At 39.2% G+C, this 25,757-nt stretch overlaps 2 protein-coding genes across 2 annotated transcripts in view; both read left to right on the top strand.

Moving 5' to 3' along the window:
- Positions 1 to 659: 659 nt before the first annotated feature.
- Positions 660 to 22,653, top strand: DEK (DEK proto-oncogene). The gene is made up of 11 exons (XM_032998936.2): positions 660 to 920; positions 2,789 to 2,935; positions 4,719 to 4,820; positions 5,325 to 5,434; positions 8,707 to 8,801; positions 11,623 to 11,743; positions 12,872 to 13,054; positions 16,076 to 16,208; positions 18,484 to 18,632; positions 19,966 to 20,034; positions 20,967 to 22,653. Exons 2-11 carry the CDS (start codon positions 2,800 to 2,802, stop codon positions 20,976 to 20,978), a joined length of 1,110 nt encoding a protein of 369 aa, XP_032854827.1. The 5' UTR covers positions 660 to 920; positions 2,789 to 2,799; the 3' UTR covers positions 20,979 to 22,653.
- A 108-nt stretch (positions 22,654 to 22,761) lies between these two features.
- The window catches only part of TPMT (thiopurine S-methyltransferase), a 43,168-nt gene continuing 40,172 nt past the window's right edge, over positions 22,762 to 25,757 (top strand). Inside the window, exon 1 of the mRNA XM_042806814.1 lies at positions 22,762 to 23,307. The gene's annotated coding sequence lies outside the window, so the exon portion shown is untranslated. The remainder of the gene's footprint in view (positions 23,308 to 25,757) is intronic.

The raw sequence follows: 25,757 nt of genomic DNA on the forward strand, positions 1-25,757 counted from the left end.
CGGGCTACAACTTCCTTCTCCAACGTATTTTCTGAGTACTCCTGACTCCTGCTGAAGGCACGTTAAGCCCAGCCAGGCCTCCTCTCTGGTCTGAAGATCAAGTCTTAAACTCTGGCAGGCCACAGCACGGGCAGCGGGACCGGGCCGTTGCTCTTTTGGGGGGCCGCCGGCGGCCTCCCACATTTTACCAGGGGTAAGGAGTAGCCCTCACGCTTAGGTCCCGGCTTCTACTTCCAACAGCCGTTTCCTTCCCTCGGCCGCAACCCCTCAGCCTGTGTCAGCATCGCGGCTGCCCCTCCCCTCCTGCACGGAAGAGGCAGCCGGGACCGCCGAGCTCCTTCCCGCCTGCACGGGAGAGAAGGGGGCCGGCCCGCCGAGGAACACGGGCGGGAAAGGGCGCTGAGGAGCCGCTGCCCGCAGAGAGTTACGCGCCGGTGCAGGTGACGGCCCCTCGCGCCCCTCCCTCAGCGGCGGCGCGCGCTGCCTTCCCCCCCGCCGCCGCCGCCGCACCGCCATCCGCCGCGCGCGGCCTGACGTCACCGCCGGCGGGCGCCCGCCCCGCCCTCTGAGCGCGCGCCCCTTCCCCCTCCCCCTGCGGCCGCCCTCCTCGCGCCGGGCGGGCTCGCGGGCGCTGATTGGCCGCCGCCTTCCCGCTTCCTTCTCCCCGCCCGAGAACCCGCCATTTTGAAAAGCTTGTTGATTCCGGCGGAGAGAAGTGGCCGGTCGCGGTAGGGCGCGCCTCGGGTGCCGGGGGGAGGGCTGTCCGTGTCTCTGTCCCTGTCCGTGTGTCGCTGTGCGGCAGGGCGCCCGGCCCCGCCTTCTTCCCCCCGCCCTTTCGCTCCTCCGGTAACCGCCGCCGGCTGCCGTTGCTGCCGCAGCCGCGCCCGAGGAAGGAGCCAGAAGCCGGGGTTCGAGCTGAGGTGAGTCCTGCCGCCATGGCCGTAACGGCGCCCGAGAGCGCGTTCCCGCGGGCGGGCCGGGCCTGAGAGGCGGGGGGGTGGGGGGTGAGGGGAAACGAAGCGGGGCCCCTGCCCCGCAGGGTTGAGGGGAACACAAGCACGCACACACAAACACGCCGTGTGCCGGCAGCGCTTGCCGCCTCCCCCCCAGGCCTCCGCGGGGCGGCGGGGCTGTGTGTTTCCCACTCGAGATGTTTTCCTGGGCGCTCTGTCCCGCCTCGGGGCCCGGCGGCGGGAGAAGGAGGGGCGGAACGGTCTCGCTGCCTGCTGCCTCGGGCAGCGGGATGGCGCTCGCCGCTGACCCCGGCGCCCTTCTCCTTGGCCGCTGGCTCCGCCGGGCGCTGCCCATCGCCCTGACTCTCCCCGTCCTCCGGCTCGCAAGTCGGGAAGGGGGACAAGTGGCGAGTCCCTGTTTGAAAAGTCCTGGACGGGGGTGGGGGGTGCTGTTGTGCACGAATATCCTCCTCGGGGCAGCTTGTGATATACTCTCTCCCGGCCGAAAGTACCCCCCGACCTTAGTCTTCCTAAAGGTACCTTTTTTCCCTAAGCAAGCCGTCTTCGCGGTCCTGGTTGCTGAAAAAGCTAAAAAGTCGCTAACTTTCCTATTCCCCTTCTGCTCCCCATGAGAGGGGAAGGAAAGAGAACTTTGGTTGCTTTTTTCACTTGTGTAGACAAGTAAAATTCAGAGTAATATCGTGAAAAAGCTGTATTACTTTTCAGTGACAAATGAAATACTGGTAGTAATACCGTGACTTTTCCCCCCCCCCTCCCCCCCATTGATTTAACAAGGAGTAGTAAACTTTTTTTTTTCCCATACTATTGGTAATATAATTCATGTTTTCTGCCATTTGGAGTGCTGCTGTTCTCTGGCACCTGCTAATATCATATATAAGTAGTTGGTTTCATTGTTGTTTGTTGAGTCTGACCTCTTGTAAATAATATTTGCTTTAATTTTGGAAAAAGAAAATGGTTAATCATGTGATATTTTTTCCACAAGGGCTTATACAGCTGATGCTGTATTTTGTTCCAGATCTGTAAACAGTGAAAGATCTTGAAGGCTAGAGTCTTTCTAAAATCAACAGATACGGGTTTATCTTCTTTTGCTAGACATTCTCTGTCAGTAGGGAAATGGTACTTGTCACAGTGAGATATTTTAATTTTAAAGTTAACTTTTAAGCCACTTCAAAAAGAGTACTCTTAAATATGCTAGATATGAAGCATTTATTTTTTTTATGCTCTAGATCTGCAGATTAAAACCAAAAAGCATTTTCAAGCCCTAAGATGTTGCAGCTATTTGAATTCTGAAAGCAGTGTTATTTTTTTCCAAATTGCTCATAACTTTTTTTTATTTTTCTGTTCTCACTTCCCATCTAAATATGTAGCTTGTTTAACTTATTAGGAAACTTGTACGTATAGTTAACCATGATCAGAAATAGCTATTTGGTTTATAATATGGTGTACTAAAATTGTGATATCTTAAAACATTACAGTTCTTAATAGATAACATCATCAACTGCTTTGAGTGGGTGTTTCCGAATGCTTCACAAAGCAAGCTTGAAGACTTGTGTCTGGAAAGAATTGATAACCTTTTAAACTGCTCTTAATCAGGCTAGTTGCAGAATGGATGGCAAGTCCTCCTGAAAAATTGTATGTATTGTGTATATGCAGAATAATTTAGTGTTTTAAAGAATATGAGCAATCACAGTACTACCGCTATGATATTACTGCTGCCATACAAGAAGATTTTTTTTTTTTTTAAAAGCAACGTTTCCTGTATTTTTCATGTATAATACTATATTGATGATGGTTTCCCTGGCTGCTTTTTACAGAACCATACACCATGTCTTCTGTTGCTTCATCAAAAGAAGATACAATGTCATCTGAAAAAGCAGATGAGAAACAACCTGAAACTGAAAACAAAGCTGAGGAGAGTGATGAAGATGAAGAAGAAGAGGAAGAGGAGGAAGAGGAAAAGGGTACTTGTTTTTCTACTGAATAAGTTGTACTTTAAAAAATGCCAGGCTTACTGATTTCAGTCTCCTATGATCTCAGCTAATTGTACAATTATTGCTTAGGAGATTCCATCATACATCTATCTCAGGGGTCATAAATTACTTTGCAGTAGACTGTAACAGGCGACACTAGAAACAGCGATGCTGATGTTCCTCGGGGAAGATTGAATGAATTGCCAGCATTCTGGTTTCCTACACGAGGGTGTTTTTCTTGCTGTTATATGAACTTTTAGATGATTATAAGAATTAGCATCCTTTATAAAATTAGCTGTATAAAAATGCATATCCAAAAAGGAATCCTTTTTTGCCAGTAACACTCTGAAGCGATCCATGTTTGCAAAAGAGAGAAACTTGAAAAATCTGTGCAGTAGCTGTGGAAACAATACAGGTGTCTTTGTTTACTGTGAATTAATTGACTGGAAACCAAAATTTAATTATATTGGAGGGGGGATATACCATTTGACTAATTTTGTCAATAAATATTGTGATGATATCATAAGACAAGCAAGCAAGGCAGATTTTGTGTTATGGCATGTAATTGAAGAAGGTAGTCAAGGAATGCAAGATGTGATGAAGGAACTACCATGCAAAAATGTGTGTTCCCATCATGAACTCTGTAGGCACTTGTTTTGCAAATGAAAGTATTTGTGGAAACAGCTGCAGTATGGCACAGTGATAACCAAGTCACTGATGGTCTTGGATTCTTAAGAGCTGAAGTTTGTCTTTGGGAAAGGTAGTAGAAAAAAAGAGAGATTATGCTGTTTGGGAAACAATAGAGCAATTAGATTTTTAGAAACAATAATTTCTTGTGTACACCAAAGTAGTTTTTCTCTGTTTTCAGCAGATACATATCCAGTTTTGATTATGCTCATCCAGATTTTGAAGCTGCTTTTGGATTTTAAAAGCAGGATAGCCCATCTGTTTAGCGCCAAGGATAGTTTGATTTGAGGTCAAGTATTTTATTATGAGATGTCTAGGTAAAGCTTTGTGTTTTTCTCCTGACATGGTATCATTAAAATAGTGATGTCCAATGTATACATAAAACAATCTGAATGTATTTATTACTAAGCAGTACCAGAATTACTGGGAATAGTATTCTCGTAGTATTTGTGATGCTTGTATTGTGCTATGCTGACTGCCACCCCACGTAGCCCTGTGAGGTGTAGTACAGTCTCACTCTGCTTGTGCTTCTGCCTCTGCTGCTGAGATGTGTGGGTCCTCCAGCCCAGTAGTGGGAAGAGAAGGTGTATGCAGGCATGCTGGACTCTCCTTTTACCCATCTGGTGGTATCATTCTCCCTGAGACAGCTAAAGTGAATCTGGCTGCACCATCCCAGGAGGAGACTATGCAAACAGTGTCAGTTCTGTACCTCAGAAAGGCAGTGAAGGGAGAGAAGGACAGGTTTCTGAAAATGCGTAGTGATACAGTCTCCATCATAGCGTGAAGTTCCCTTTAGGAAATGCTCAGCCTTGTCTTCAAGGTTAAGGTGGATACAGGTTTGTGATTAAGAACCAGAGACTCCTCTAGTAATATATATATATATATCTGTGTGTGCACACGTCTGTGTAGCTCCATAGGATCCCATTGACCTATTAGCCAAAGATTTGAAAATGTCATAGGTCCAGGTTATATTATTATCCATTTCTCGTTTGCCATTTCAAAGATTCAGTGTTGTATTGCCTGTCACTGCAGTCAAATCAGCTCATGTAATGAAGAATGTTGTGTTTAAGGAAGCCATCTTTTGCAGAAAAGAGTCTCATTGTTGAAGGAAAAAGGGAGAAGAAGAAGGTAGACCGACTGACCATGCAGGTGTCCTCATTGCAAAAGGAACCTTTTACAATTACACCAGGTAAGCTTGTCCTCTCGCATAAGAATTGTGAGTCTTGGGAATGGTAATGAAACCTCTTAAAAGATCAAATTATTGATTTGTTGTAGGTGAAGCCTAACTGGAGAGTCATGATCCATTTTAAAATATTAAGGCTATTATGATTATATGAAAACCATCTTTTATTTTGTCTCATCAATTTAAACCGTAGAAGTTACATAATGCTTAAACTTAACTGAAATAGGTTCTTCCATACCTAGCCACCACTAACAAAGGCAGGAGCAGCTAGAATAAAAAGAAATGCCAAGTTCTTGTACTCTGATCTAGGTAGCATCAAGTAAGGAAGATAAAGAGGCTGTCAGGATGCCTAATTGATAGGAAAAGGCCTGCTTAATGTTTGACCTATTACAATGTCTGATGCTATTCTGAAATAACTGCTTTTTAAAAAACCCAGTAGATATTTGGAGTTATAAACACGTAAGTAAATATGAATGTGATGAATAGCATAATTGATTTTAACTGTTTCAGGAAAAGGACAAAAACTCTGTGAAATTGAAAGGATACAATTCTTTCTGAGTAAAAAGAAGACAGACGAACTTAGGAACCTGCACAAACTCCTCTACAACAGGCCAGGCACTGTAAGAACTTAAAGTCAATCTCATGTATTTGTTAGTTCTCATGTATAGTGAAAATGTTTGTAGTATAGTTTTTACATTTGCACATGTGGATCCATTTAAGTGTCATTTATTACAAACTATTTAAAAAAATGAATATTGCAGAACCAGTTAAGCAAGCCCATAATTTTTCTAGCTCTTGAAAACTACTCTCCCTATAAAAAACCTATGGGAAGGTATACTGAATTACATCTGCTTGAATATAGATTTTAACTTTTTTTTTTAATGGGGGGAGGTGTGGTTTACCTTATGAGGATGAGTTGGAAATAATTTATGGTTCACGTTCTAAAAGCCACTGACATGCAGATCATAGGCAAAATGCTCCATGCAGTTACTTTGTTCAACAGAGATTTTTTCTTAGTACTATTCCTTTTATGTTTGAAACCTGTTAGTGAGTTTTAATACATTGCTACTTACCAAGCTGTTTTATCCTTTAGTTTGCACAAAGATGTAGAAAGTAAAACTACACTATATGTAAAATCTTAATAGTAATTTTTGTCACACTTACCGAAGACTATTAAAATTTTGGTTAAAAACTGGTATGCTCGCTTTTGTATTTAAGGATGAAACTTAAAATAGCAAATATTTCTCGGAGCCTTTTACGTAGTGGTGATTGTGCCATAAGCTTCAGAGTAAATATGACCCATTTTCCTTGCTAATAGAGGTAAAATGGGTGTAGAGAAATTAAGGCAGATTAAATTTTAATATTTCATTACACTTGCCATAGTTACAGGAATTTGGTTTTAATCTCTTTGTGTATTTTAGAAACATGAACAGCTAGCACAGAAACCAGGAACTGAATAGTGCTAGTGCAGATAGCTAGCTAGCTGTAAGATCTCAGACCACTGCTGCAAATGCAATGCTTGTTTAAATGGTAAAGATCACTTTTCCTCAAGTATTCAGAAAAAGAACAGTATATATCAAGTAAAACCTGCTTCTGTGAGTTACGCTATTTATTCAGCATGGCAATAAACCAGACTAGAGAATTTCTGAGTCGGTACATACAGAGTTTTGCAAACTTTTAGATTGTCCTGTAGTAGTATTTAATTGTTTGATAGGAAAGGGACAGTGACAGAACCATGTAACTTTCTGATTTAACTGGCCTCACTGTGGAAGTCCCCAAAGTGCATCCATTTACCCTTTGTGAAACCAGTAACATTTTTCTACCATCTTTGGGTGGAAGTACTGAGATATCATTACCTCAGAGTCTGTCTTTCCCACTTTAGATTGCAGATCTGAGACATAACTGATTTAAGAGACTGTATTGTTTATTTATTATGCAACAGACTAAGAAACTAACAACTCAAGGATACTGTTATTAATAATTGATTTAGTAAGAAATAATAAATAATCTAATCAACTAATAGACATGTAATTATTCACAGTTTCATAATTATGTGCGAATGATGTAATTGTAAATTGATACTTAACACTCCTAAACCATACTAATTAGGCACAAGGGCTACTGAACTACAGGTCTCATCCTTCCCTCCCACACCACTTATTTGGTTGCATTTCCACCTCCCATTTGCTCTGCCCTCCCACATCTAGCCTTCTGGACTTGTTGGAAAGCCCAGCTGGATTGCTGCAGCATCCCAGTGGTTTGAGTCCAAACATACAAGGATATATTTATTTGCTTATATAAGTATGGTTTCATCCAAAACTATATTTAATCAGAATTGTAGGGAACTTGGAGTGCTGTTTAATATCATGAAGATCAGATATTGTCTTGCACGCACGTTCTGTATGTGCTTTGGATGGTAATTAACATTTTTAATAAAACATACCAGTACCATCTGCAAATTTTCTCTATGTGCCGGACAAAGCTAATTCTCTTTAGAAAAAGGAGCTTAGCTTTGGTAAAATTATAAACTAATGGAGAAATACCAGGAACAAAATTTGTAGAACTGTTGAAAATGAGTTCAAATTATTCTTGATAGCATTAAAAAGATCTGAGAAGAATGAAAGTTTTGGGGATCTTTTTTAACTTCTTTTTTTGGTAAAAGGAGGTGAAGTGAAAACAAAGAACTTAATATATTTGGGATCTTGATGGGAGCTATTTTATCATTATAAGGGGTGTTGCAATGAAAGTTCAACCCTGATCAGTCTGCAGATATAGTGGTAGAAGTTATAAATTGGGTGATATGTAAATGCAAAAATTGGTCATGCTAAACAAAAGGTTCAAAAGTGCAGTCACAGTCCTATGTAAGGCTTTAGAAAAGAAAGTAGAGCAAATCAGCTTTAGAAAATTAGATAATAAAAATAAAATTTACTATTCCATAACAAATTATATGGTATGAAGCATGCGCCAGGCTTCATCTGATCGTAGCTGTCCAAACCTGTAAATAATTGTGCAATATGTTCTAAACAAGCTTGAAATGGGAGGTGACTTTTATCTAGTAAGTTACTAAAAGGAATATAAAAGTGCCAAGATCACAAGAACTTAATGGCAGTTTAGCTGTCATAGGATAAATAAAAGCATAATCTATTGTGGTTTAAACCCACCTGGTAGCCAAACACCATGCAGCCACTTGCTCACCCTCCCCCATGGTGGGGAATGGGGGAGGGAATTGGAGGGGTAAAGGTAAGAAGACTTGTAAGTTGAGATAAAAACAATTTAATAATAGAACTAAAATAAAATTAAAATAATAACAAAAATATAATAGTATGAATGGAAAATACAAATGAGTAATACACAATGCAGTTACTCATTACCTGCTGACTGATGCCCAGCTTGCGATCCCAGAGAAGAGAGAATCCTGAAACCAGAATCCCAGAAATGAGAACCAGGTTGCTGGTCAGCCCTCATCTACACACTGAGCCTGATGCTATAGGATATGGAATATTCCACTGGCCAATTTTGGCCCATTGTTCTGGCTCTGCTCCCTCCCAGTTTCTTGTGTACCTGCATGCTAGCAGGACATGGGAAGTTGAAAAGTCCCTTCACAGCAACAACTGAAAACATCAGTGTATTATCAACATTCTTCTCCTATCAAATTCCATACTGAATCCAAACCACAGCACTATTCTAGCTATTAAGAAGGCAAAAAAAATTAGCTCTATCCCAGGTGAAACCAGGGCATCTATGTATGTTATAATTGAAATGGTATAAGTTTTTGTCCACAGAAAGCTAAATGCTAGAATAGGTTTGTCTTGTATGAAGAGTTAACAAATGTAATTGGATTAAATATTTTAAACTACTTGCGATAGAAAGTGATCTGTGTGTTCTGTTCTAGGTTGCTTCCCTAAAGAAGAACGTGGGTCAGTTCAGTGGGTTCCCATTTGAAAAAGGAAGTGATCAATACAAAAAGAAAGAAGAAATGTTAAAAAAGTAATGATCTCTATTGATACTTAACATAGCTTGACTCATGCTATACACTCCTTTTTATTTTCAAAATTTTACTTACGATTAAATTTAAACTTTAAGCTGAGTGGCTGTTTCTTAGAGCTCTGCTCTGTTTCTGAGCTTATCTTAATCACACAAACTGGTCTCTTAAGACAACTTGAAATGTATTAAAAAGAGCTAATTGTGAGCATTTTATTCACAATTCCTGCAGTCCTGGCTTTAACTATTGCATGCTAACTAGCAGATTCTTCTGCCAAGTGTGAAGAAAACATTATTTCCCCAGGGCAAGCATAGTGTTGTGAATACATTGTGCTCTATTCATGGTGCAAACTTGCATCCTTCTGTGCCTCAAAACCTTCCTCCTTCAGAATCAAAGCCATTTGTGATTATTGTATATTAAACATACAGTCTTATTCCTAGAATTGTTGTAGCAACTGGTCTATCAAGTTGGGGTTTTTTCTTAATTTTTTGCTGTCTCCACACCCAAGCTGCTTCTTGTTAACAGAAGTTGCTGCAGTTTGGTTTTGACTCAACTGAAAGTATTTGTGCAACTAGTTGCAACAAATGAAAGAACTCATAACTCCTATATGATTGATTCCAAATTTGGGGGTTTTGATGTCCATGATAGTGGCAAGGCTTCCAGAATTTGGGATTTGCAGATCTTCCTTACTCAGATAATTAGTTTTCTAGGAGTAGGGTTTGTCAAATACATGTGAATCTACAGAACAAACTGTCTCAAGATGGGAGTTTTGACTGTTTCCCACTGGTTTAATTGGATAGTGATTCTTCGTATCTGCAAAAAGTCACACAATGAAGTATTTTTTCACATTTTTTTCATATTTTCCATATGAAAGAACTGCTAGTTAAGTTTTGTCACCCTTCAGTGTTCAGCAAATATTCTGAAAACTGGTTGCATTGTCACTCTTACATCAAGGCACTGAGCCCAGTGTGCTTGTGTTACTGTGGTAGGTTCTGTTGTTCATAGCTATGTATGAAACACTGCTGATTAGATTACTAATTTATTCTGACAATGTGGTTGACTTCTGGCCACACTATACATTTGCATGTCGTTATTTTTTAACAGCATTGAACAACATGAACACGGGACAAAATTTATTTTGCAGAATCTTACTGTTGAGGTTATAAACTACAAAGAATGAGAGTTGAAGTCGTTGTGTGGATTAGAGTTCTTGGATTTTATAAATCAAAACTACTTGCTATGGAAGTTACTGAATCAAAACTTGTGTGCACTTGTTTACTCCACACTTGAACTTCTTTTTAATATTTAGTACATTATGTTTGCTGTTACCTGCAGATGTACCTTCTAAGAATTAAAAGTATGACAGAATTTTGGGTAGTGAAACTTATTCTGTGTGTATATTAGTTCTAAATTAAGTTAAAATACAAGGATGAATATTATGTGTAATACAAGTTATAAGGAATTATAGTTTTATTTAGCGATCGAACCATAAAATCCTACATTTAGCATACAGGGTCCTGAAAGTCTGAAACAAAAACTTTGATGCTATGCAGTTTTTAAATCTGTTAACAAGTTAAGTGGTTTTAACTCTATAGTATTGTCTTTTAAGATGCAGGGGGCTGACTCTTGATTATACGGGAGCATACCTTACAAGTATACAGTGTATCCCCAGAAGCTAAACAGGAAGGCTCTCTGCATGTTAAGATCGCACTTGGTTTTTTTTTTGTTTTGTTTTGTTTGGTTTTTTGTTTGTTTGTTTGTTTTGTTGTTTTGTTGTTTGTTTGTTTGTTTGTTTTTTGTTTGGTTTTTTTTTTTTATGACTTTGTCTAGAAAAATGATTGCAAGATTTTTCTTCATCATTGGTAGGATGGTGGATGAACTTTATTTTAAGGCAGGGAGATGTGCTGAACCAGTTAAGATTTCTTGTTCCCATGCTGTGAAACATGGGAGAACAAAGTTGTTCTGTCCTCTTAAAAGTCTGTGAATTTAAAGGGACAGTCTGAAATTAAATGCTACTTTAGAGGAGTTGTAGGCCATGATAAAATAGTTGCACTGACTTTTAAAATAAACAATGAAAAATAAGTTTCCTTTGGCTTTGATTATCAAAAATAGCTATGAAATTTGTGAAAAAAGGTCAGACAGTGAAATCTACTTTTGAGGCAGCATTGTACAAAATGAGTGAAGAGGAAAGCATATGCATTTCAAGGGAGGTAATGGGTAGAATACATAGGGGTTTTTTGATTTGTTTTTTTAAATCTCATTAAGCTTGCATTCTGATGTGATACCCTCCCAGGATTTGATTCTCTCTTTCTACTGTTTTCAATACTGGTGGGACAAATGATGAAGTGGGAAAATTGGTCCAAGATCCTTTTGAAGTAAAAGGGGTGGATGTCAGAGTTTTTCTTAATCTTCTGTCTTCATGAGGGGTACTTCTATAAAGGGGTAAAGAACCAGAGAGAATAAAGGGAGACCCTCTACCCGTTTAGAGTTCATCTTGTACCCAACGGATTTCTTTTCCAAGACTAATTCTTTCCAATGTGGTACATTAGGAGAGTTTCTGAGGAAGATTTTTTTTTTTCTACGAAGTTTTTATAACTTTTATATATCCTACTTTACACACGTGGCTTTAGGAACTTTGTTTTATTTTGCTTTATGTAATATGGCTGTGGTTCTTTGCTTAATTATAGATAAAACTGGAAGCCTAGTTAAGTGTCTTAGTTCATGCCTATTGTTAGGTGGCAGACACAAGTGAGAGCTTCCAACAGTCAAATGCTGACTGATTGTTTAGCATGTGGTATTGAATCTTGGTTTGTTTTTTCTCTCCAGATTTAGAAATGCAATGTTGAAAAGTATCTGTGAAGTTCTCGACTTGGAAAGATCAGGAGTTAATAGTGAGCTGGTAACCAGAATCTTAAACTTCTTAATGCATCCAAAATCTTCAGGCAAGGTGAGATGCAGGTTGTTATGCTTGCTTTTATAGCTCTGTTACGATGAAAAAAGGAGCTCTCTACTGCATATTATTTGCTTGTTGCCAGTAGTGATACAATTACTGTTATAATTGAAGTAGCAGTGGCTTCTTGAAAGAGAGTAGTGCTGCTCCTGCAGGCATTCATAATGGGGGGAGGACTTGGATAGAAATTGCATGCTTACATGTAAGTGTTCCTGTTATACACTTAATGCACAAAAGTGTACATGGTCGACACATGAAGCTAGAGATATCCATACCCAAATACAGTAAGTAGCTTCTGGTTTGTGAGTGAATGGAGGGGAATAGACATAATATGTGAGCAGGAAAGAAATTTAAAAAAAATGAGAGCAAGGAAATAAAACATGAAAGGACAGGATAATAAGATGTCAGATGTTACCTGGGTATGCTACAGGTTGGCAAGTGTATGTGATCACATTTGGTCATCACAAAATGGAATTTGTTGCAATGCTAGGAAAACTTGCTTTAACTAGTATACACTAGTGCACTAGATTCAGCTGCCAAGTCTGCTAAACTCTATTATTAATCTTCTTGGACTTTCAGTTTTTAATCTAAAAGCAATACTCAAATAGTTACACTGTTGCTCAGGAAATTAAACTTATTCCCCGCGAACACTGGTAAGTGATGTGAACAAGGAGCCTGCATGCTGTCTTAGGGACACTGGTACTGAGTGACAACAAAATGCAGTTTTGCATAAGACATGACAGAATTCCTGTCTTTACATCTTCTGAAGAGTTGGTAGCTAATTTGTTACCAGAAGCAGCAGCTTGCTTTTATGGGTTGGGAGTGCATAGGCAGGTTCTTTCTTGCTTCCCTTCCCTAACCTTTTAAGATTTGTTTGGTTAGGGAAGTGAAAGGGGTGCTTAGGTTACAACTGAAATTTCATTTTGCTCAGCTCCATCTATGTAATGAATTTCTGCTTACTGTGAAATGTTACGGGCTAAGTGTAGTACATAAAATAGTCCTGAGTTTTGTTATCAAGACTCAGAGCTCTATATTTACTGTTCTTTCATGTGATTTGAAGGAATTTATACTTTTAAAATTCACTTTTTTATTCCTACTTGGATTACACACCTCCCTGTCTCTCAGCCATTGCCAAAATCCAAAAAAACACCAAGCAAAGGTGGCAAAAAAGAACGAAGTAGCACTGGAACAACAAGAAAAGCAAAACGCACCAAGTACCCAGAGATCTTGTCAGATGAATCCAGTAGTGAAGAAGATGAAAAGAAGGAAAAGGATGACTCTTCAGAAGAAAAAGAAAGCGAAGATGAGGTAATAAGGTTTTTTGTTTCTTTTTCAACATAGGGCTAAAAACTTGTCTGCAACTTGTCGTTGTGTGGTTGTTATCAATTGGTAATTCTTGGAACACGCACTGTTGAGGGGTAAGTTTTAACTGAATGGTTTGAAAGAAAAGGGAAGACATCCACAATTAATAAGATATTTTCAAAATTTCTTAGTTTAATAAAGTTAAAAGGCAAAGGTTCTGATTCTTGGGTGTATATATGTACCTTAAAACCATTTGCTCTATGTCATTTTGTGGCAGTCAGGATTTCAAACATAATCGCATTTCTTGTATTATCTTGTGATGACTTTATTGTAATTTTCTAAAAATTCCCAATATCTATTCATCTATCTATCTATCTTTTTTCTTTCTGTATAGGGTTTGATTGGATAGCTAGGACTTAATTTTGAATTCAGGATTGGTCCCTGACCTACCTGGCTGCATTGGTTTTGGATCTTGGTTCCATATTTCTCCTGGATTTTATGTCCTAATCTCTCTTTCAGGGTTCTGTGTCTTGGATCACAAAGATAAAGTGAGCAACATAGTAAGCAGCCTTGCAAAGATCCCTACAATCTGCAAAGTGTTTTCATCTCGCTGTGTTTTCTGTACTTTGTTTTCTTTGAAGCCTCTTATAGCCTTCCATAGTAAGAGAGAAATGAGATGAACTTTGTATTTAAATACAGAATACCTTTCCTTGTACGTTCCCTTTCAGTCCTCTACTTACTCACAGAACAGTCACAAAACATGGAGGGCCAGTACAAGTGTACAGCTGATTTCACCATATGCCTGAAGCCTGGAAAAAAAGAAATGAAATAGAGCTATAATGTCCCATCTTATCTTTTATTTTGATTTAGATGGGACTGCCTTTTTAGCCTTGATCAGAGCCCTGCAACAAACAGCAATTAGTCAACAGCTGATGTCCAAGGAAATTTCTTTATGTAAGCTATGGAACCTTTGGCTGTAATGCAAGACCATAATTTACTTGGATTACATTCTGTCTATTGCAGTTGGAGTCTAACAGGCCATTAAGTAAATAGTCTGAGCTATAGAAAATAGTAACAAAATTCTTTTGTTGAAGGGCCAATTTATGTAACTTTGACAGTTTTTGTCACTGTCATTTTGATAGGTGTTGGTTTTAATTTAAAAAGATGGTTCAAGGAAATTCCCTATGCTTCCATGCCTTCATGGAGCAAACTTAATTCTTAGTTTGCATTTTCTCTTTCCCTACAAATGGCAAATTGAAAAAGGACTGAAATACTAAAAATTAATTTTATATTTGTTCATCTCTTCATCAAAACAGTCTTCCGACCTTGAGGAGAGCAATATCACTTTGGGAGGCAGGAGTTGTCTTTTAGAAAATGTTTCAAGAACTCAGTTATTAAAAAACAAACAAAAAAACCCACCAAACAAAACACCTCACAGTAAATCCCATTGATGTAACTGGATCTTCTTTGCATTCTTTCAGAAGGTAGGAGCTAGATATGTCTGCCAGACAATAGCTGAGTAGACTGAAGTCTTCAGAGACTGAAATTCACTTGCATAGAGTAAAAGCTTAATTAAAAAAAACACTAGTAAGTCAAATGAGTTCAAATATTACGAAATGGAAAATGTCTTGTGTTTGTACAGCTTTAAGATAGCAGCATTTTAAAAGAAACACTTAGGTTTCCAACACCCTTTAACATACTACAGGTGGAAGGATGTAGGCAGCATATCTGCTTTGCTGCCTCAGCTCCGCTGGAATCTTAGGCATGGAGTGGCTGGAGTAGATTGTCCTAAGAGTTGTATGTCTCTCGATTGCAATTCTTTCTTTAAATACAATCAAACAAAAAAAAAAATCTTACAGTTATCCGGAAGCAAAAGATACCTGAAATATTTTTGTGTGTTGGGGGAGCATAATTTTATAAAAAGCTGAAATGCGAGTGCCAGGTTTAACTTCTGATTTTGTAGCTGGTGACTGAGCTTTAGCAGAAACTCAAAAGCTGAAAAGTTAAATTGCAAACATTTATTTAGAAGTGGGGTGATCCTTGAGTGTATTTCCTGAACTTCAACAGTGAAAGTCTTTATTCTTCATTTAACACTGCAGAATGAGTGCAACTATACCTGAGCAAGCCAATATGAATAAGCATAATCTGGTTTATTAAGTACTAGTTTCATGTGTTGCAGTCGGTGCTAATGAGAGAAGCAGTTAAAACCTATATGAACTAATCTTAATTGTTTAGATGTGATAGTTTGCTCAGTTGTCTGTGCTGCCATTCTAAATATAAAATAGAATTACGAATTTACTAACTACTGTTAGTTAATTTGTTTTGTTTCATGATGTTCTTTTGCTGAAGTATGGCTTATTCTTGGTCAGTGTTCCATGTTTGTTCAGTGACTAAGGTTTTCAGCCTTGTCAGAGGAACCATCTAAAGATTTTGTGTGTTAAGCACACACTTAATTTGTGCCAAAAATGCAGTACACTGATGTGTATACTGTATGTATTTATGTTCCAAATTTCTTCTGATTATATTAATGGAATTATTCTTTGGATCTGTTGTGATTAGTAGTCACAATAATAGGCGAAATTATGGGTTACCTAATGTAGTTCTCAACTAGTGAAAAAAGAATGAGCTGTGTGTAGTCTTAGAGAGTTATAGCACCTAGAAGTAATTGAACGCAACATATCATGTCCTTTTCTAAAGGAACATCTTTGAAGTGATTTTATAAGCTAATTGCAAGTAATTATGTATGGAAAGTTATAGCACAACAAAACTACTACTGTCATGAAAAAGTTGTAGCTGTTTGAGCTTAAGAGTCCATGTAGAAGGACAGTGTGAAATTTAAAAGTATGTAGGAATGCTCTTCGTAGACGTACTCACCCTATGGTGTAGGGGTAGAAATTGCTAGTAAAATATAGTAATTAAACTTGCTAATTTAGTTTGTGTTGACAGGATAATTTTCATTGTGGAAAAGAGGTACAGATTGCTTGGGTAGAAACCATAGTTTTAATTTTCTGTTATTCTTCTTTATAGCCCCCTAGAAAAGCATCTAAAAGAGAAAAATCTAAAAAGATGACTTCCAAAACCAAGAAACCTGTGAAGGGTGCAAATGTCAAGAAGGCAGATAGCAGCACAACTAAAAAAAATCAGAACAGTTCTAGAAAAGGTAAGTGCTTTAAATCTTCCATCATGCATTGCCTTGTAGCTTGACTGGCATGGTTATTAGGAAGAAAGCTTTTGCACCTATTTGTGAAAGAAAATAGTTTAGGTGAATTGTTGGGTTTGCTACTTGATATTTCTTTCCTTGCTACCGTTATTTATAAAGTTACTGGTTTTGGTATACTTTATGTAATTTCTGTTGTGTACATATATACTTTTTATTTGCATATAAACTGCAAGTGTCAGCCCAGTTTCTCTTCTGCTGGAAGAACATTAGCAAGATTCTGTTGGTGCTTCCATAGTGACTTCATGTGAATCTTACAACTGATCCATGAGTATATGTATCCCACTGTGTATGTGTCTTGTTCAGCAGCTTGATGTGTTTTCTGGTAACATAGCTATGGGTTCTACATGTGTTCTGTTGCTATTGGGTTTCTCATATCTGATGACATGCATAAAAGTTATACATACATTGAGTTTCTTAATACCCATGTAAAGATTGCAGCAGTGGAGCTGGGGACAGTGGTTGCTTTCCAAGCAGCTTTGCAGAGAAGGAGCTGGGTAGGGGCAGGTGCTCCTCACAGACACCAAGTTAAAGCCAGTTTGGCAGTGTGCCCTTGTGATAAGGAGCACTGACAGCACGCTGGGCTGTTTGAGCCAGCAGCTTGAGGGAAGTGATTATTCCTCCATGCTGAGCACTTGGGAGCCTGCCTTGGGAGCACCGGGTCCAGCTTTGGGCTCCCTGGTGCCCGACAGGCATGGACAGACTGGAGCCAGCCCAGTGGAGGGGCCACCAAGACGGCCGGGGCTGGAGCATAGGGTGTAGGAGGGGAGGCAGAGAGAGCCGGGCTTGTTCAGCCTTAGGAAGAGGCAGCTAAAGGGGGTTCATACTGCAGCCTGCAACTGCCAGGTGGGAGAGTTTGGGGAAGGCTGGGCCAGGCTCTGCTCGGAGGTGCTCAGTGAGAGGGCGGGAGGCAACAGGCAGAAGCTGCCACCGGGGAAATCACAGTTAGGTGTTAGGGGAAGAAAAGCTCCACCGTGAGGGTGGTCTCAGGAGGGGGGCCTGGAGCAGTTGTGGAATCGGGGTTGTTGGAGATGTTCAGAGCTCAACCTGGCAGGGCTCTGAGTAACCAGCTCCACGTTGGCCCTGTTCCAAGTAAGGGTTTAAACCAGATATCTCCAGAGGTCCTTTCTCACCATAGATTCTCTGGCATTCTGAGATAACAGCCATGACTGTCACAATTGTAGTATGAGTTATTAATGCAGCATATATCCATATTGCAAACATAGTTGTTGAATGCTAGCAGTGACATATGTATATTATAGCACAGATATCAGTTCAGATTAATTACTCTGCTTGTCAGTGTATTTAGAAAAGGAATGGTTAATTTCTTAGGCATAGAATTATGCTAAACTTCTTTCATAGCCTTATTTCTCAGCAAACTGGCCTGTGCTGAACTCAGTGTATTTTCAGATTGACTGCTGGCAGTACTGATGTGTCTGACCCTGTGTGTGTGTGCACTTTGTCATCAACATATATATATAAATAAATGTTACATATGTGTTTTGCATATACATTATGTAATACTTTCATAATTTTACTACTCCTGCATTTCTGTTTTTAGTGTATGTTCGCAGTACAAAAATCAAAATGTTAAGTCGGTCTTTCTGTAAGCTCATTATCTAGATTGTTTGGCATCGGCTCTGAATTGTGTCTTGTTGGCTGTAGAGGAACTGAGTAGATGTTGGAGTTGTTCAGTCTAATTTTTTTGCTGCTGGAAAAGATTGTAGGAGTGTCTTGTGCCTCTTTATTTCCCTTATGATTCTCTTCATTTGTTGTCATGGTATTTCTGATAGTGTGATCAGTAATACAGCACTGCAAAATTTCAAGTTTCTAGTGTGCAGCAGTGCTGGGGAAAAAAAAAATCAAATTCCTTTTTAAAAGTAAATAAGTACTTTTTTTTTTTTTAGGGCCATAATAATTTAGAATTGTTGTAATAAACCTTTTTTTAGTTTGTTAGATTAATCTCTCTGATACTTTCTAGAATACATACTGATTTGTAAACTGATAGCTCATCAACAGTGATGCAGATTCATAAATAAATGCAGTACTGATAGCATTAGCTTTGTTTTTAAATGGAAGGTCTGGCAAGATGTCTGTTTTAAGGGAGAACATCTGCATCAGATGTTTGGGGAAGGTTCTGGTGGCTTCTTTTTTGGAGGAAGAAAGCAGGACAAATTGAAAATCTTTTATTACAATTCAAATTATTCTTCATATTTAGAAAGTGAATCTGAGGATAGCTCAGATGATGAACCTTTAATTAAAAAGCTGAAGAAACCACCCACAGATGAAGAACTTAAGGAAACTGTCAAGAACTTGTTGGCCAATGCAAACTTGGAGGAGGTCACAATGAAACAAATTTGCAAGGAGGTAAGGAAATATGATTTTGTAATCTCTTTTTAGGCAGTAGGTTGTTTGTGAACTGACTTTTTGTCATCATTTCAGAAATGGAGTCTAGCACTCTGCACTGGTTCAGAAACAAAGTAGTCTTGTATTGATTTATTTACTTGCTAAAATCTATAACAAGGAGATCTTTAATCCTAAGATATACAACACTGATATCTGACATTAGAAGGAAAATCTCCAAAGGAAAATCAGCTACATGGAAAGTAGCGGTATTACCTCCAAAGCAACTGCCATGTACTAGACTGAAAATATTTGGGATGTTGAGATGGTGCAGCAGGTTACTACTGTCAGAAGGGGAGGGCTGTGTCCTGCTCTCTGTACATTTCTCCTGCTCACTTTGCTCTCATTCTTCATATGTTCTCTTTATGAGTCCATTCAACTGTCATTTATCAGAAAAAGGTGAATAGTTCTCAGCTGAGTTAGTGAGTTGAATCAGTTCAGCAAGGAAGCCATTACTTGTCAGGAGAGGTGCTGGGAAGGGACTATATGGCCAGAAAAGGGAGAGGTGGGGAAAAGTGACCAAAACAGAAAATGCTGTTACCTTGGCATTTTCTACAGTCAGTTAATTCACATGTTTGCTTTCCTGGTACTTCCAAGAAGTTGTCTTGAAAATTAAACCAGAGTTATTCTTATGAGGGAACTGTGTTTATATTCTTTACAAACTTTTTGTCACGTTTATAGTAATTCTAGAGGTCTGACATTTGATATACTGAAATAAAATATTCTGCATTGGTTGTCAGTGTTGGCATCTGTTTCTTGTTTGGTCCTCTCCCACCCAGTTAATCACATAATAGTTGTAGAATAGCACTCAAATATGTTGACTTTTCTATTAGCCACTTGGAAGGATCATAATTTTACTTATTAACAAAAAATAAATAAACCTTGGATTTTGGTATTTGTTTAGCTTCCTACAGTAGCGCAGAGGTATCTGACTACATAGAGAGTATGTAAAACAAAGATTGGAGAATTCTTATTTCTTATTTGCCTGACATGGCAAGCTAGGCATTCCAATTTGTTGATGTGAAAAATTATAGTACCAGTGTTTAGTCAGTGACCAAGCATAAAAAAAACCCACCTTATGTATTTAAATACTTATGTTGTTGAAATAAGGACAGAAAAATAAGATTGTCACTCTCCATAATAAACAGAGGGCATGTTGGCAATTTTAATACTAGAAGTATCACACAAATTTTTGCCCTAATTTAAATTAAACTCCTTCTGTTTATACAATACATTGAATGAAAGTAATTTGAGGTTTGTTTTGTGTTTGTTTTCCTTTTTTTACCTTTTTTTTTAGGTATATGAAAACTATCCTAGTTATGATTTATCTGACAGGAAAGACTTCATTAAAAAAACAGTCAAAGAGGTAAAGACTTTATCATTTAGAAAACATTCTGGGTTGTGGTTCTTTTTTTTCCTCGAGTCTATTAGAAAGTGGCATGGCATCCTGTTACACTAGTCTTAAGAGCCTTCTATATAGTATTAGAGGTTTAGTGCTCTGATACTTTTTTTTATTTATTTTGTATCCCTCTTTCAAAACTAACCGTTTTAGGCTCTCTTTTCTTAGCATGCCACTACTACTCTTGTGAATTTCTTTGGTAAGCAGAGCTAAAATGAAAGCTTTCATAATTTTTAATGAATTTTACTTTCTCAAAACTATACACTTGCTTTCAATTACATCTTTAGCTGTAAGGTGCACTATAATTGATGCACTGACCAAATATGTTCATAGGTAACAATGCTTGAGGGTTGTATAAGCTCTGCAGAGCTTCAGGCTCTGGCAGTGAGAGAAGGCAAAAGAGGATAAAGATGTAGCTGGCTTTTTTCTGTATGTGCTCCTGGTAGCAAAGTTATAATGTTGCCTTTGAGTTTGCTGCACTGAAGATTAGGCCTGATCTAATGTACTCACGACAAAGGGTTTATTGTCCAGTCTGTAGTTGGTAATTTGTAAAAAAAAAAAAAAAAAATCAAGTTCAATTACTTTTGTACCAAAACCAAAAATGGGACTAGAGAAGTGAGGTTTACTTGGTGAAGTTAAAGTAACTTTTTTTTCCCCCCTGTGGCTTCATTTGCAGATGTTGATATATGGCTGTCTAGAAATAGTTCTGCCTATGTGCTGTGCATATGTGTATCACTATCAGCAAAGGCCTAAGAGCAGTTTGTCTGCTGTAGGGATGTTCTTGGGTTTATCGTGATAGCAAAAGTAGAGTGTATTTCCTTGGTAGTCTGATGCAAAAGGAGAGGCTGTATGTAATGGGATTGAGAGAAAGGAGAAAACTAATACATTTCTCTTTTCAGTTGATTTCATGATCTGATTTGACTGTGGGAAATGAAGATTCCTGGTTTTATGTTCCCATGGATTTGAAGATCTGATAGGCACCAGCAAAAGGAATGTGTCTTACCCTTGTGGTATTTAGTCAGAGCTGATTCTGCTGATCTAATGTTAAGAGTGTTGATGTAAATTGCTTTGTGTATCTTTTTTTTTTTTTTAAAAAAAAAACAAACCCAAAACAAGACTGCATATGATGCTGTTTTTAGTTGAACATACTTAAGTTTTGTGCATGGCAATAAATGTTCCCTTTTTATATAGTTTTTGTACATTTTAAATTGCTTTGTATAACTAGATTCATTAGAACCATCGTTGCTTTTTAGTGTGGATCACTAGATTACCAGGAGACTTTAAAAATCAAGTAAGATGAACGCTGCTTATCTGCACATATACATGCAGAGACTTGGAATATTGCAGTATTGGTTATAAAGATATTTTGAATACATATCCATTCTGAAAATAACAGGAGTTAGTCACATGTTAATGTCTTTTATATTCTGATACATTCTACAGATGCAGAATTATTCTAAATCTAGATTACTATCTTGCATGTGTAGGCACTGAGAGAACTGTCAAAAGCATGGTAACTAATTGGCATATAGATGTTATTTTTGTACTTTTAAAAGGCTTTCTGTTGTGTGTATATAAAGTTATTTCAGATTTCTTTTGTGCAAATCAGTTTTTTAATCTTGTTGTTTTAGGATTTATGACATGAAATGTCATTGTTCAGCAGTGAGGCTGTGATGAAAAGCGGTATGCAGAAGTTTCATGAAACTACAAATGAGTTGAGGTTTTACAATGTTTGTTCCATCTTACCTTGTACAGAAACGAAACTGTAGTTTTATACTTAAGCTTTTCTGCATTTAACTTTTTACAAAAGACTACAGATACTTTTGTTTCAATGGCTTGACATAGTAAATAGAGTCCCTCCAAAGGCTATAGGAATATTTCTGAAGTTCACTTTGCAAAAAATCTTTTGCGTTAGTGTCTTGACTTGATGGCTTAGCATCTCAGGAGTGGGCATCCAAGATGTACAGCTGGGAGGCTCGATAGCTTTGGAAATCCACAGTGGGGCTTCCAAATTGGGCACTGCTGACCTGTGTGGTTAAGCTCTCCTCTGTATGAGAAAGCTATTCTGAACCTGAGCCTTGGTGCCTCAACATGGACAACGGTACTTTTAAGCCTGCAGTCTTGCACTCTGGCCCACAGCTTTTCAGATCAAAGTGAACTCTTTGCATAAATTTTTGTTGTTTAGGTTTGTTCTCCATACACCTTGTTGCTAATATGGGAAGGCCTACACTTAAAATCATAAAACTAATAGTTGCCAAAGTGTGGGCTGCCATTAATGCAGTGAGCACAGAATCCCTCTGACTGTAGTATTGTTGGAAAGACAAAGGATATTTTTTTGAATTTTATTATTGTACAGTTGAGAAATAAGGGTTCATAAATGATCTAAATTCTGAAAATGTTCAGCCACTTAGGCTATTAACCTTCATACACTTCTTGAGTTTCTTTGCGTGTAATCATTTATAATAAGGCTGAATGTAATGGGGGGTTTTTGTATTCAATAAATGTCTTTCACAAAAATGTAAACCAATTTTGATGATCTAACATTTGCTTAAATGTATAGTAAAAGAAAAAATTATACAGAAACAAGGTGGTTGTCTTTTATCTCATCTGGTAGAAACTATCTAGCCTGATTGCACAGGCTTCTCTACTTCAAAGGTAGTATTGCTGAAGTGTATGTCCTTGCACCAGGATAAAACTTTATATCTTCCATGAGGTTGGTTTCGTTTTGTTGGTTTGTTTTTTTCCTGAACTATCTTACCATAAAGAACACTTTTTAATTAGCAATTAAAAACATTAAAAGTTTTCCAGTCCCACTTAAAAGTAGAAAGCTACTTGTGTCAAGTTTTGTTGGGTTGGGATGGATTTTCTACAAAGACTTAAACTGCCTTGTGATTTTTACGTAAATATGTAAATATACCAGTGGGATTTAATTATGTGGGTCAGGAAGTGTTTTTAAGATGAGCGACTCCCAAGTATAAACATTTTTAATAGTGAAAATTCTAATGAAAACTTACAAAAGCATTACTTGCCACTTTGGAATTGCACAGATGGAATGGAAATGAACTCGACATCCTTCAAATACTTTCTTTAAATCTTTTTAACTACAACTTGGTGTAGTCCTCAACAGAGAAGAAGTGTCTGAGCTGTTTCCCTGCTAATCCATACCAGTCTGACTGCAGCTGATACAAGATTCCAGTTCTTTCTACAGCTGGGAGAAAGGCTGCAAGACAATACTAAAAGGTAAATAAAATGTCCTGCTTATCCTCAGGCTATTGGATTAAAAACTCAGATGATCAGGGCTCTAAATTCTGTACAGAGATGCTCATAATAAACAGAAACTGGCTAACTGGATAAAAGGTAACTGAATAAAGTGTTCAGGTGTATACCTTCCAGATGCTTAAGATTGTCCTGACCATTGTATTCTAGAAAAATAATCCTAACATCTTGATTTGATTTCTTACGGTAGAATTCCTACAGTCCAACATGTTGGTTCCTCTGTTAAGTCTTTAGTATTCAGTATTTTGGTCCATGACCTTGCAAAACCACACAAATGAACCCGAATGACCCGCTTATATAAACAACTGTTCTTATGATTGAGCTTGGCACTTGAGGTAACAGTGTATGGGCCCTGTAGGAGGAGGATGGAGAGGGCTGGGTGGGGAAAGGGAAGAGTAGAAATTTTGAGTGGAGAGAGGTTCTATGTCTTTAGGAAAACAGCTGAGTTAGAGCTACGTAGTAACCCATGGCATACTGCTCAGGCATGTCAAACCAAGATGGAATTAGGAAGACACAACTTTAAGTACCATCCCACTTTTTTTCCAGAAGCTCTAGACTAATACAGTGGTTGCTTTCCAAGCAGCTTTGCAGAGAAGGAGCTGGGTAGGGGCGGGTGCTCCTCAGACACCAAGTTAAAGCCAATTTGGCAGTGTGCCCTTGTGATAAGGAGCACTGACAGCACGCTGGGCTGTTTGAGCCAGCAGCTTGAGGGAAGTGATTATTCCTCCATGCTGAGCACTTGGGAGCCTGCCTTGGGAGCACCGGGTCCAGCTTTGGGCTCCCTGGTGCCCGACAGGCATGGACAGACTGGAGCCAGCCCAGTGGAGGGGCCACCAAGACGGCCGGGGCTGGAGCACAGGGTGTAGGAGGGGAGGCAGAGAGAGCCGGGCTTGTTCAGCCTTAGGAAGAGGCAGCTAAAGGGGGTTCATACTGCAGCCTGCAACTGCCAGGTGGGAGAGTTTGGGGAAGGCTGGGCCAGGCTCTGCTCGGAGGTGCTCAGTGAGAGGGCGGGAGGCAACAGGCAGAAGCTGCCACCGGGGAAATCACAGTTAGGTGTTAGGGGAAGAAAAGCTCCACCGTGAGGGTGGTCTCAGGAGGGGGGCCTGGAGCAGTTGTGGAATCGGGGTTGTTGGAGATGTTCAGAGCTCAACCTGGCAGGGCTCTGAGTAACCAGCTCCACGTTGGCCCTGTTCCAAGTGAGGGTGTACTTATCCCCAGGACCTCTGGAGATATTAGGACAGCAGTATTATATAACTTCCCCTGCCTTTTCACCTCTCCTTGTTCACTGGCCTGCACTCATGCATAGACTTGCTACTTCACTTCTATTTCTGATCTAGGTTTTAGACAGCTAGGCTAAAAGGAAAAAACAAATTTCCCTCACGCTAGCTATTATCTTGAAGGACTGTTGTTCTATGGGGGAGTGTGGTGAAATCTACTTGTGTACTTTATTTAAAACACAACATTAGTATTTTGTTTCCATTATAAAGATTGTTATTCTTAGAATGAAAACATTTTCAAAGACCAGGGTCAGGTATAATGAAAATAATTTCCTGCAAGGAGTTAGCATTAGGAGAACAAAGCATGTCCTTGGGATACAGTTATGGATAGAGTGGAGCAAGTCCAGAGGAGGACACAAGAATGATGGGGGGGGTGGAGCACCTTCCCTGTGAGGAGAGGCCTTCCTTTACTTACAAGTGGCTACAGGAAACGTGAGGAGGGACTCCTTATCAGAGATAAGATGAGGGGTAAGGGGTTTAAACTGAAAGAGGGGAGATTTAGATTAGACATGAGGAAGAAATTCTTCCCTGTGCGGGGGTGAGGCGCTGGCCCAGGGTGCCCAGAGCAGCTGTGGCTGCCCCCTCCCTGGAAGGGTTCAGGGCCAGGTTGGACGGGGCTGGGAGCCCCCTGGGCTGGGGGAAGGGGGCCCTGCCCGGGGCAGGGGGGGTGGGACTGGGTGATCTGTAAGGTCCCTTCCAACCCAAACCGTTCTATGATACAAACTTTAACTACAAATCAAGTATAATAGAGTTAGGGGAAAGCAGTGAATCTTCCACACAGTAATGCTTTCCCTGGTTCAGACCTACATATGTGACTGGTTGATATAAACGTTCAAAGCAAGTCGGAGTATTTTTTTCCAAGTTGCCTGCAGTCAGACTTACACTAAGTGAACATCTAACCTCCTATTCAAGAGCTACGTAGATAAGTGTGATCAGAATTTGTCATTGTCTTTTAAATGTTTTGGGTATGTAGTCAGGCTAGCACATGTCTAGAGTGATCTGTGCTAGCAGGAACTTTCCAGAACTATGATCCTACAAAATACTTCAGTTATTCAGTGAAAAGCATTAAGTGTTTTTTTGGTGATTTTTATGGCTATTTTAAAATTATGGGCATTGCTTCTAAACAATTATAATTTT

Source organism: Tyto alba, unplaced genomic scaffold (assembly GCF_018691265.1).
Source record: "Tyto alba isolate M040663 unplaced genomic scaffold, T.alba_DEE_v4.0 Super-Scaffold_48, whole genome shotgun sequence".
Taxonomy (NCBI): Eukaryota; Metazoa; Chordata; class Aves; order Strigiformes; family Tytonidae; genus Tyto; species Tyto alba.